The sequence below is a fragment of the Vombatus ursinus genome, unplaced genomic scaffold, assembly GCF_900497805.2.
Source record: "Vombatus ursinus unplaced genomic scaffold, bare-nosed wombat genome assembly UNPS02014791.1, whole genome shotgun sequence".
Taxonomy (NCBI): domain Eukaryota; kingdom Metazoa; phylum Chordata; class Mammalia; order Diprotodontia; family Vombatidae; genus Vombatus; species Vombatus ursinus.
The window spans coordinates 49,592,295-49,605,371 of NW_020954569.1; the positions used below are offsets into that span (position 1 = coordinate 49,592,295).

The 13,077-nt window shown below is 40.7% G+C and overlaps 1 protein-coding gene across 4 annotated transcripts in view; it reads left to right on the top strand.

Annotated features, from left to right (window-relative positions):
• The first annotated feature begins 1,695 nt into the window (after positions 1 to 1,695).
• Positions 1,696 to 13,077, top strand: part of ELP2 (elongator acetyltransferase complex subunit 2) — a 50,407-nt gene continuing 39,025 nt past the window's right edge. For all 4 annotated transcript variants that reach the window (XM_027869030.1, XM_027869031.1, XM_027869032.1 and 1 more), the window contains exons 1-4: positions 1,696 to 1,833; positions 6,358 to 6,436; positions 8,349 to 8,419; positions 12,097 to 12,253. In XM_027869030.1, coding sequence (XP_027724831.1) covers positions 1,696 to 1,833; positions 6,358 to 6,436; positions 8,349 to 8,419; positions 12,097 to 12,253 — 445 coding nt within the window. The remainder of the gene's footprint in view (positions 1,834 to 6,357; positions 6,437 to 8,348; positions 8,420 to 12,096; positions 12,254 to 13,077) is intronic.

The following is a 13,077-nucleotide window of genomic DNA, read 5'->3' on the forward strand; positions in this document are numbered from 1 at the left end:
GTGTGTGTATGACCCTTTATAGACACTAGGGAGCCATAGGATTTTATGGTCAGACCTTCACTTTAGGAGAAGCCCTTTGGCAACTGTGTAGAGAATGGATGGGAGAAGGGAGACTTGAAGTAGTAAACTAACATTTTTTTTTGACGAGGCAATTGGGGTGACCAGAGTCACACAGCTAGTAAGTGTTATATGTCTTGAGGCAAGATTTGAACTCAGATCCTACTAACTCCAGGGCCAGTGCTCCATCCACTGCGCCACCTAGCTGCCCCTAAACTGGCATTTATTAAGTACCTACTATGTGCCAGTGCTAATCCCTGGAGATATAAAAACAAAACTCTGCTTCTTCAAGGGGTGAAAACTGGGAAAGAACTGTACAAACAAGATACATACAGGATAAAGTCGGGGTAAGAAGGCATTAAGATTAAAGAGGACTAGGAAGGCGTTCCTGCAGAAAGTGGGACTTCAGCTAAAGGAAACAGGAAAGCTAGGAGGCAGAGATGAGGAGGAAGAGGGTTCGAGTAATGGCAGGGTGACAGCTAGAGAAAACTCTTGGAGTCTGGAGATGGAATGTCTCGTCTTATTCGAGGATCAGCACGGAGGCCAGTGTCACTGGATGGCAAAGTATGTGGTGGGGAAGGGAGGGAGTACGGTGTAAGAAGACTGGAAAAGACTAGCAAATTGCAAAGGGCTTTGAATGCCAAACGGAGGATTTTATATTCATCTTGTCAGAACTGGCTTTAATTCCAGTGGTTTCCCTTTTTAAATTATTTTCTATTTATTCTGTAGGTAACTTTCTTTGTATATATTTGTTTGCATGTTGTCTCCCCCATTAGACTGTAAAATCCTTGACGGCAGGGACAGTCTTTTGCCTCTTTTTGTATCTCTATCGCTTAGCACAGTGCCTGGCACATAGTATACGCTTAATGTTAGTTGAAAGAATGAAAAAGCATCTATCTAATCCATCCATCTAGCTAATTTATGTATCAATCTAATCTATGTATCTGTCTGTGTACTATTTATCTCTATCTTTCCATCTCTTGCACTATCCGGTTAGGACGATATTGTAATAGTCTAGGGGAAAAATGGTTACGGGCCAAACGAGTGTGGTGGGTGGCTTCTGTGCATGGAAAGAATGGGACAGATGCAAGAAACGCTGTAGAAGTAGAAGCAAGACCTGGCAACTGATTGGATATATGGAATAACAGTGATGGGCTGGCACCCTCAGGAGCAATAAAGAAGTTTTGGACACGGAGAGCTGGAGTCGCCTGCGGTACTTCCCGTGGATGAGGTTCCGAGACTGCAGCTGGGCAGTGACTTATCGATGCTTCCCTAAGCTCCTTCCAGCCCTGACAAAATTCCCCCGAATTCCGCTAGAACGAAGTCCTGTTTTGTAACAGACGAAAGCTTAGTCGGTGGGGCGGGCAGACTGGGACCGCAACGCTAGGATAGCATTACTCCCAGATCCCAGGCTCTCCATCCCTCCCAGAGCTTTCCTCCTCCCCACTCTCCCTCTCGCCGGCAAACTCTAAAACCCGGGAGAGCCGCGCCCCGGTGGCAGGGAGCGGCGCGGGCGCCAGATGCTGCAATGCAGGTGGCAGCCGCCGCGCGAGCCAAAGGAGATGCGTTTGCGTTTTCCGCTCCTGCGGCCGGAAGTGCTCCTCTTCTGGGCGGAGCTACAGCTCCCTCCACCGCAAGATGGCGGCGCCCGTCATGGAGACGTGTCACGTGTTCTGCAGCGCGAACCGGGCGCGGGGCGCCGTGCGCTGGGACCCCGGACCCGGGGGTCTCCTGGCTTTCGGCTCTTGCCGCTCTGTGGTCCTCTACGAGCCGCAGGTGAGAGAGAGCGCTCCCCCCACCCCAGGTCCCCCGCTCCGGGGCGGGGTCCGCCCTCCATCCCGTTCCGCCCACACGCGTGAAGCGCCCACTGTGTGCGCTGCTCTTGGGCGGCGCTGGAGCTCCGAGGAGCCTCGGGCTTCGTCTTCTCCATCGAGTGTTTTCCGCACAGCCCCGCGGCTACCCCTCACCCCTCGGCCGCGCTGCCCCGGGCAGCGAGGGTCTTTTTCCCTGATCAGTCGCCAGTCAGGAAGCACCCAGGAACATGCTCCTGTGGGAGGCCCGGGCCTTTGAGCCCTCCCGCCGTCAGTGTGGACGCGGTTGGAGATCTTGCCAGTGCAGGGCAGTTTCTCAAAAACAGCCCAGCCTGCTTTCATTTCTGAACCTAGCTCATGGTTCATTTCTAGCGCATTTCCAGTGATGTATGTGCTTATGGCTTGCTCAGTTTATCGCATGTCATGACCTGGACAGTAGGCATTTTTTATTCCCTTGACTCCCTGTGCAGCTTGGAATCAATGGCCAGCCACTTCAGGGCGGCCTTCTGTTGCCCCCCCCATTTCTTCTCTGCTTGCTTGTCTTCAACACCGAGCACTTTTCCACCTTCCTGATTTCTTGAGGCCTGATTCCAGCCACACAGTGGGTTGACCTGCTATTTCACGAATACTTGCTGTCCAACTTCAGCTTTGCTGTTGCCACTGTTAGGCAATCTTTGTTTCATTTTTAAAGAATTGATTTCCTATCTTCATACAGCAATTATTTCAAACTTTACCAGGTCCATTCTTTCTATGTACTTTGGGCTAGTCACAGCCTCTGTTCTTTAAGCTTGTTTTCTCCAACTTGTCTCTTAATGATTTAGGCCTTGCCTGAACTTTTTTTCCTGTCCAGGGCTTACTCAGTTTTTCACTTTATACTGGTTCCTATGGTCAGTTTTCAAACATGCCTAAATTTTCCCTAGCTTTGATACTTGAATAATCTCATTGGTTGTGAGTAGCCCCTTCACTGATAATAATAATAATAGCCAACATTTATGTGTAACATTTACTATGTGCAAGGCAATGTGCTAAGTGTTTTACAGTAATTATCCCCATTTGATTCTCATAATAACTCCAAGTTAGGTGCTATTATTATCTCCACTTTACAGATGAGGAAACCAAAGCAAAACAGGTTGTGTGATTTGCCCAGAGTTACACAGCTGGTAAGTGTGAGGCTGGATTCAAATTCATAAAGATGAATCTTCCTGATTCCAAACCTAGTGCTCTATTCTCTGTGCCACATAGTTACCAGATACCAAGCCTGAAGTCAGGAAGACCTGAGTTCAAATTCTCCTTCAGGCACTAGCTATGTGACCCTGGGGAAGTCACTTAACCCTGCTTGCTTCAGTTTCCTCATCTGTAAAATGAACTGGAGAAGGAAATGGCAAACCACTCTAGTATATTTGCCAAGAAAACATCAAATGGGGTCACAAAGAGTCCGACAAGACCTAAACGACTGAACAGAGGATGGCTACCTCAAGTTTGAGACATCCTAGGTTTGAATTTCTAAAGTTACAGTTTGTGAGCCCAAAGTAATATGTTTACTTTGGTGCAGTCGTAAAGAGGACGCAGCTCAAAGCAAAGACGTTATTGAACTGGCATAGAAAGAAATTATGCAACGAAATATTCTACCCATAAATCTGGGGTATGGTCTCCTCCAAGTACACCCAGGATCAGTGGGGAGAATGGCCACACATAGAAGTCACAAACAGAGAGGCATGTGTGAGGAAGAACGGCTTATACTTCTGATGCTAGTTCCTGTGTCTTTCAGAGTTGTCCTTTACAGTGTTGTAGTCAGCATAGTAATCATTCACAAATTATGGTATGTGAATGTAATAGAATACTATTGTGCTATAAGAAATGATGAGCAGGAGGATTTCAGAAAAACTTGGAAAGACTTACATGAACTGAGTGAAGCGAGTAGAACCAGAAGTACATTGTGCACAGTAACAGCAACATTGTGTGACGATCAACTGTGATAGACTTGGCTCTTCTCAGCAATACAATGGTCTAAGACAACTCCAAAAGACTTATGATGGAAAATGCTGTCCACATACGGAGAAAGAACTGTGGAATCTGAATGCAGATTAAAGCATTCTGCTTTCACTTTTTTTGTTGCTTTTTTTCTTTTTCGTGGTTTTTCCCTTTTGTTCTGATTCTTTCACAACATGACTAATGTGGAAATATGTGTAATATGATTGTACATGTATAACCTATATCATATTGCTTGCCATCTTAGGGATAGAGGAGGAGAGGGAGGCAGGGAGAAAAAAATTGAACTCAAAATCTTATAAAAGTGAATGTTGAAAGCTATCTCTATATGTAATTGGAAAAAATAAAATACTGTTAAGTGGGAAAAAAATAAAAAAAGACACCAAAAGAAAAACTCATAACAATTGTTCTCTTGGTTTGGCTCACTTCCTTATACATCAGTTCATACGAGTTTTCCCAGGTTACTATGAATCTGTCCCTTTCATCTTTCTTATGGAGCAATAATATTTCATTCCGTTCATGTACCATAATTTGTTCGGCTATTTTTCACTTGACAGGCGCTTACTTTTTTTCCAGTTCTTTGTTATAACAAAAAATACTGACTTTAAGTATTTTTGTACGTATGGCCCTTTCCATCTTTGATCTCTTTGAAGTATAGGCATAGTAATGATGTAATTAGCAATTGCTGTCCCTCTTCTCCTTCTCACCTTACACCCCTCCTCTTGTCCTCATTTATTTGGGGAAAAAGATAAAAAAAAATCAAACCCTTGTAACAAATATGTGTAGTCAAGCAGAACAGATTTCCCTATTTTCTGTCTCTGAAAACATACATCTCATTCTACACCTTGAGTTTTGCCTCTCTGTCAGCAGGGTGCTTATCATGTTTCATTATCCTGTGATATCATGGCTGGGCCTTGCATTGATCTGAATTCATAAGCCTTATTTATAATGTTGATCTTGTTCTAATTGTACGCACTTCATTTCCTACAATTTACACACTATAAAACTTAATACTTTAAAATATATACTACTTTGTATTTTCTCTTAATTGTTCTTGTGCATTAGTCTTAGATTTTAAGTACATAGAAGTCGGAGACCATAACTTAGAACTCTTTGTATTTTCCCCATATTGCCTAACATGGTATAACTTTTAAGATAGATAATAAATATTTGCTTACTTAATGGTTGCTTGAAACTTTCAAGAGTCAGGGTCATTTTCTGCTGTACCTGTTTTTTGACAAGATTTTTGGCATTGTTGTGCTGGTGAATGGGAGCAATTGAGATTGGCTGGAGTATAGTATGTGGGAGGTAGTGTGCCACTGAAGACACAGGTAGTTAGCTCAGTGGTTAGAGTGCTAGGCTTGGAGTCAGGATGACCTGAATTCAGATCTGCCTCTGACACTTATTAGCTGTGTGACCCTGGGCAAGTCACTTAATCTGTGTTTGCCTTAATCCACTGGAGAAGTAAATGCAAACCACTCTAGTATCTTTGCCAAGAAAACCCTATGGACATTATAGTCTACAGGGTCAGGAACAGTGTTCCACTAATGCAGCATCAATTCTTACAAGCTTTCGTAGGTTTCCCTGAAACCATTCTTTTTCTCATTTTGTACAGTACTATAGAATTCTGTTACATTAATTTATTTTAATTTGTTCAGCCATTGTTTAATTGATGGGCACCCGCTTAGTTTCCAGTTCTTTGCTTTAACAAAGAGAGCTGCTGTAAGTAACTATATATATGTCAGTCCTTTCTTTCTTTCTTTGATGTCTTTGTTTCACAGCAGTTTTTGTTAAAATTTAGGTTTTTCCTTATCCCAGCATTGGTGTTCTTGGAATTATCAAACATACGCTGCTATGTTCAATTAGTTGTCGCTGTGTGTGATGAGGCATCTTGTCTCTGATCATGCAGTTAGTGTATATCAGAGACAGGGCTCAAGTCTCCCTCACTTCAGTGGCAATTCTCTATTTAATGCACCATTGGGAGTACCAAGATAAAAAATTATGTTCCCTGGCCTCAAGGAGTTGCTTGAGTTTCACTAGAACTCAGGTCTTTTGACCACAAATCTAACACTACTGCCTCCCTTTCCCTCCTCCCTCCCCTGTACCACACTATATCATACCAGATGGTCTGGTGGCTAGTGTCATGTTTGTTGAACCTGGTCAAGTACAGATTTTTGTCATATATCATCTAGTTGCCAGAGTTTGGTTGTAAAACATAGTGTAAGGTGATCCAAGCTAGTTTCCAAGGTAAAGTATCAGTCATAAAACAGCTTCACAGGGCTGCTTCCCATGAAGTTTACTACTGTATTATTTTAGATTGAATTGTGAATCATGCATGAATTATTTAGATTTAGTTTCTGTTAAGCAGGGGAAACCTATATGAAGTTATCCAACTTCATAGCTGGGTAGCTATAGCTGATGTTAGAGGGGAAAATCCTGATTTTGTTTAGGTCCAACCTTGAACTGTAAATTACTAATACCACTGTTTCTTTTCTCATAGAAAGGAGTTGTTATTGACACTCTGAATGGTCATACTGGTCGAATTAATTGCTTACAGTGGATTCAAAAACAGGATGACTGTAAGTATTAATTGGGTTCTTTTAAATCAGTTTTTTTCCTTGATGAAACAAAATTAATTCTTAATTATCTTCCATATTCATCTTTAGTGTTATACATACTGGAAAAAGACCAGATTTTTACAGATAAAAAGCTCTAATATATATTATTGTAATACTTATAATAAATAATTATATAATAATTATAATATGATAATATAAGCTTACACTAGCTTGGATATAGTATGGGGTGAATAGTTTAATTTATGAAAAGTCTTAAAGAATAAAATAAAAACATCATAGGATCATAGAACTAGAATTAAAAAAAAACCTTAGTGGTCATCTAGCCCAATTTCTTTGTTTTGCACATTAGGAAAATGAGACCTAAGATAGGAATTTTTCTTTTAGGTTCCTTTAGTAACCAAAGCTAAACTAACAAAGAGGTTCTTAGGGAATTGCTGAAAAGAAAAATTGAAAAGGAATGGAATAGAGCACAAAGAGCACATTATCATTATGATCATCATCAAATAGCTAATTGAGCAATACTTTGTGTTAAGACCTGGAGTCTAAAATGAGAAAGCCTACTGTGTTGTACCAACTCTGCTGCCAGGCAGCTGCGTGATCTTGGGCAACCCTGTAACCTCTCCAAGCCTGAGTTTCCTAGTGAGAGAATTATTCCAGATAATCTATAAGGCCCATTTAGCAGTTGCAGTTTATGATTCTCTCTCTCTTTTGTTTTTTAAAACTATTTATTTATTTATTTATTTATTTATTTTTTGGTGGCTAGGCAATGGGGTTAAGTGACTTGCCCAGGGTCACACAGCTAGTAAGTGTCAAGAGTTTGGTCTGAGGCCCGATTTGAACTCAGGTTCTCCTGACTTCGGGCCTGTGCGCTATCCACTGCGCCACCTAGCTGCCCCAAGGTTCTCTTTTATAATTAGCATATTAGTTTGTAATTGGAGCTTTTAAATGCTCATTTTTTCCCCCAAATGTTTTAAACATATTTCCTGCAATTTGGTTTCACTGTTAATTATTATGGTCTCTGGAGAAATTATAATACTGCAATTTGAATACATTATAATTTGAATTTAGTTAGAATTCAGGCTGAATTAATATGGTTTTGTTGAATTTATTTTAGTGACATTTTAAATCTGTAATTTTTTTTTTTAGTTCAAACTTAGAGTTTTATTGGTATGGGAGAGTTTCTGATGTGGAAACTCCTTTTTCTGATCCAGGTATAATCTTAGAATAGCCTGAGGACATGGAAAGGTAGTGATTTGTTCATGGTTACTCTGTTAGTATATGCCCAGGGTGAAACCTCATTTCAGATCAGAACTCTTTCCAGTATACCAAGCTGCCTCTCAAGTGTACAATAGATACAAATGTTATCTATATATCTATATTTATGTATTCTTTTCCTGGCATCCTTTCCAAAATGTTAATGAGGTGCTGCTTATTAACACCAAAAATGTACACACATTTTTAAACTATCTTATGAGTTATGTATCTGATTTTATGAATGTACATGTGATAAGGGGAGAAGGAGGTGGGCTGCTCACTCATAATGAGAATGAGAGATAACAGTGCCTCACTAATGCTGGTGGAATATAAAAAAATATAGAGGAAGCCCCCAGCATGTCTATGGAAGATTTAAAGAAAAATATGGACGGGAAATACTCAAGATGAGGACTGAATTGTATTTATTGTAACTGGTGATATTAGTGAGATTACCCACACTGATGAGATTACATATTGAGTGAAGGATTAGTGTAGAATATTGTTGTATGGGCCTTGAATTTTTCACTTTGAATAATTTTCTAGCTATAGTATATTGTAATACTAAATTTAATATATATTTAACATATAAATTTAACAGTGAGATATTATGTAGAAAACAATAGACAGAATTCACCCAGTTATAATTTATCTTGTTCAGCTCCTGCAACGGAACTGATTTCTGGAGGATCAGATAATCAGATGATTCTTTGGGTGATACAGAAAAACCAGGTAAATGAACATGTTTTGAGTCTCTTTTTGTTTGTTTATTTTTTTATCTGATCTCGGATTTCATCAGTGTAGGAAGTTCCCAGTGAGAAACTTCTTTTTACCATTTTATCTTGTAGTCTTAATGGTTAAGTGACTTATCTAGGATCACACAGCCTGTCAGAGGCTGGACTTGAACCCAGGTCTTCCTGACTGTAAGGCCGACTTCTGATCACTACACTATGCTGCTTCCCTTAGTGTAATGTATGTTGTAAAGATATTCTGGTTTTGGGGGCAGCTAGGTGGCGCAGTGGATAGAGCACCGGCCCTGAAGTCAGGAGGACCTGAGTTCAAATCTGGCCTCAGACCAAACACTTACTTGACATTTACTATCTGTGTGGCCCTGGCCAAGTCACTTAACCCTAATTGCCTAAAAAATTTAAAAAAAAATTCCGCTTTTGCTGGTAATTCTTATTCATGGTTTTTGTTTCCTCTTGTTTCTATTGTTTTAAAGTTTTCTACGTGCTTCTTGGTTCTTATGCACAGTTATATTGACCTCATAGCCCTAATCTCATACCTTATTTACACGTGATTGCAAACATCTTTTTGAATGTCCAGGTATTTCAGAATGCCTTTCAAAATTCATTTTGTCCAACAAGTCTTATCTCCCTCTGTATTTATCAGAACCAAGTAGAAAGGGCCATAAGGGATTTTCACAGTGTAGCAATGCTCCTTGTGTCCTCCTGCCAGGGATGCCGATGCCTAGAGTGTGGCATGGCTCATGTAGGAGGCACAGGTGGACTGATTATTAAGGGTTTGTAGCTATGTCGGAAGGTCGGAAGATTGGGTAAAGCCCTAATGGACCTTGTTGCCATTTCTGTCATTTTCCCTTCATTGTTTACTTTGATCTGCTTATTAGTTTTGGTTGGACTGTGGGAAGGGAAAAGGAGCAAAAATACTTTTACATGTAAAACAATGGTATTTATTTGATGTCTTCTATTTGCAGAGCCCTGGAGTAGATAGAAAGTTTAGACAGAATAGTTCCTGATCTCTTGACACTTAAAGTATTGGATATTGCAACACACACATGCCGAGAGCTATAGTACACCATGATTCAGGATACGTATATTACATAGATCCAAGACAAAGAGGTATTTGAAGTGGGGAAAAGGGTTGTTATTGACTGAGGGATTAAGGAAATCTTTGAGTTGGGCTTAAAGAAATGAGTAGGAAATCAGTAGTGAAGAGATGTAGAAGGATATTCCAAATATAATAATAGTCAAAGATAATGATATGGTACTTAAATGTTCACAAAGCACTTTAGATACATCATCTCATTTGAATAATGTGAGCAGAGACATGAGAGCAGGGTGTGTTCAGGTTAGAAAATAGTCCACTTTGGCTGGAGCATGTGCAGAGCTCGTGTGGAGGAGCAACATGGCAGAAAGTTGGAAAGGGAGGGTAATTTCACATTGTGGAGGGCCTTGAATGCCAGACTGTGGAATTTTTACTTGACTCAGGAGACAGTAGGGAGACCCTAAACATTTTTGAGAGATGAGTGACATGATCAGATCTATACATTAAAATGTTCCGGCAGCACTTACCATAAGGATTAATGGGTAACAGAGAGAATGAAAGGGGAGGGGCCTGTTCGGCTGTGGCACCAGGATGGGAGGGTAGTCATGAGGGTCTAAGTTAGAATGGTGGCCATGGGACTAGCAGAGAGGCTACAGGATTGAAATCCCATAGCAGTGTGATGGAACAGATGTGATATGACAGGTGAGGGAAGTGGAAGAGTCACATATAAACCTGAGATTAAGAATATGGGAGACTGAGAGAACATCATGCCAGTCAGAGAGTAAAGTCAGAAGGAAGAACGAGTTTAGGGGAAAGATGATGGGTTCAGTTTCAGATGCCAGTGCTTTATCCTTGTGGAGATGCACTGAGAGCCAATGGAGGTGTGGGTTTGGAGCTCAGATGAAAGCTTAGTTGTGGAAATAGATATTTGGTATTCGTCTGCCTGGAGTCATTCATTGGAGAGGTGAGAGTGCATGAGTTTGTCAAGGGAGAGAGGAGAGAGAAGAGGGGCCACGTTCTTTTAGGAGAATAGCCACGTTAAAGGGTCAGAGGGAGCTGAGGCCCTAGTGAAGGAGACAGAAGAAACGTTTAGGTGGGAAGGAGAACGAGGGAGAAGGAAGCCAAAGGAAGAGGAAGTATCCAGTAAGGAGGACGCAAACAACAGGCATTTCTTAGTCACAGGTGGGAAGGAGGGGATTGTTGCTAGCTCTTCACTCCCAGTTTTCAACCAGCCCTCTTGTCCCCCACACCTCTGCTCTGTAGCCAGTCATATTGATTTCTCCACTTATGATGTTGAGATCTTTGTTCCCTGCCCACCAAGTCATGTTTTTTGTTCAGTACTCCCCAAAGCTATAAAAGAGAGCTGTCCCTCTCATTCAGCGTCTTATCTTTGCCGAGGAAGCTGAGATCCTATTTATTAGTAAATTTGTGCTTTACTAATAAATTGATCATGCTCAGAACTTTGTGCTTAGGTTTACTTTATTTTGACTGTAATATCCCTTAACAATAGGATTCCATCCCTTCTCTTATGCAGGAAAAAGCAAGGGGAGGTTGTTGATTGTTGTGGGAAAAAAGGAGAAGTAGTATGGGAAGGCCAGGGCATCGTGGTTGTGTGTATGTGGGACATGGAAGCTATGTTAGCAAAGATAAATGTCGTCCAGAACTGTCCTTACAGGCAGGCACTGTCACCTGTGTTTTCATAGTGCTAAGGTTTTAAGGTTTTTTTAACCCTTAAAAATGGAGCTCTTTTTAACCAAGTAATAAAAGATGAAATTGACAACACTATTTTGACATAATATTTTTTATCTTATCTCCCTCTTCTTCCTTGTTTCTGTTGAGACATCATTATCCTTCCCGTCACCCAAGTTCAAACCCTCAGAATCCTCCTTGACTCTCTCTTCTCCTCTCCCTTTCTTCTTCCCTTCCCTGCTCCATATAAAATCAGTGACTAAGTCTTATTGATTTGACCTCCACAACATCCCTCACATCTGCCCTCTTTACTGCACTCAGAAGGCCACTACACGAATTCTAACCATTGCTTCTCACTTGAAGGTCTACTTAGACTCCCTGCCCTCAGTCTCTCCACTCTCGTTTGTTCTCTACAGGTCTACCAAATTAATATCTTCAAAGCACGGGTCTGAACTGTCACTGCCCTGATCAGGAATCTCCAGTAGCTTCCCGTTGCTTCTAGGATAAAATAGCAATTACTGCATTCAGCATGTAAAGCCCTCCACAATCTGGCTCCAGCCTACCCTTCCGGACTTACTGCACAGGACTCCTCATCACACTCATTATGTTCTGGCCAAACTGGCCTCCTGCTGGTCTCTGTACATAACACGCCATGACTCTGCTCAGGCTCTCCTTCCCTCAAGCCTGCCGTGCTCTCTCTTCTGCCTCTCTTCCCACGTGGGGACTATCCTATTCCCTCTGTTGTGGCCCCCATCCCCCACGACTTTTTGTTTGCATTTTATACATTTGCTATACGTGTTGTATTTACTTACCTGTATACATGCTGTTTTCCCTGAATAGACTATAGGTGCTTTGAGAGGACTCGTCTTTGTTTCCTTGACTTCTAGGGCAGTGCTTGCACATAGTAGGCACTTAATTGCTTTTTCTTGTTGTAGCTTATAGAAATAATTCACTTCAAAGGCCATGAAGGTGCGATTTGTGCTGTCACTGCTGTTTACCAGAAGAGTGCCTCAGGTATAGAATTATATCCACTTATAGTTTCTGCAGCTTCTGATTCTACAGTCCGAGTGTGGTCCAAGGTGGACTCACAAGGTAAGTAATGCTTCTTCATGTGTTATAGACTGATTATCTATTTATTTATTTATTTTTACTTTTTTTACTACATTTTTATTGTGGTTTTTTTTTGTTTTCATTTGCAGCATAGTTAATATGGAAATGTTTTGCATGACTTCATATGTATAATCGAACTCAAATTGCTTGCCTTCTCAAGAGGAGGGAGGGGTGAGAGAGAGGATAAAAATTTAGAGCTCAAAAATTTTTTAAATGAATGTTATTTTTTTTTACATGTATTTGGGAAATATTTAATGAAAATCAAACTATATTGAAAAAAGTGAGTACTTGGTTTCTAAGCAGATTAACTGGGGTAATTTGACGCAATTATCCGTATCTCCAATTTTGGAAAGTTCTCTGGGTCCTGGCAAGGCTCAAGATTGTCCTTTCAAGTGCCTCAACCAGTGCCCCGCACTAAAAACTATCAACTTATGTCCATGGAGTATACAGTTCAGTAAGGCCTCCTAAATGTCATATAAAGAGTACTGTGGTAGAAAGTGCCTTGTCACATAGACTGATTATTTAAAGAGAATAATTGATTATTAAATGAAAGATAAGAGGAGGCAGTCAGTAGCAATATTTTCTAACATGTTTTACTTGGAATTCAAATTTTTTTAAAAATCTTCTCACAGTTTCTGTAAAGCTATATAAAGGAAACCCTTCTCAGTCTTTTTTTTGTCATTTCTTTGTAATATCATAATCAAATATATTTGGTAACTATAGCCTTTAAATTTGTAGAGTATTTTGACTAATTTAATGGGAGGATTTGTGGAAGGAGTATTGGACTAGAAGTGAGGAGACCTACC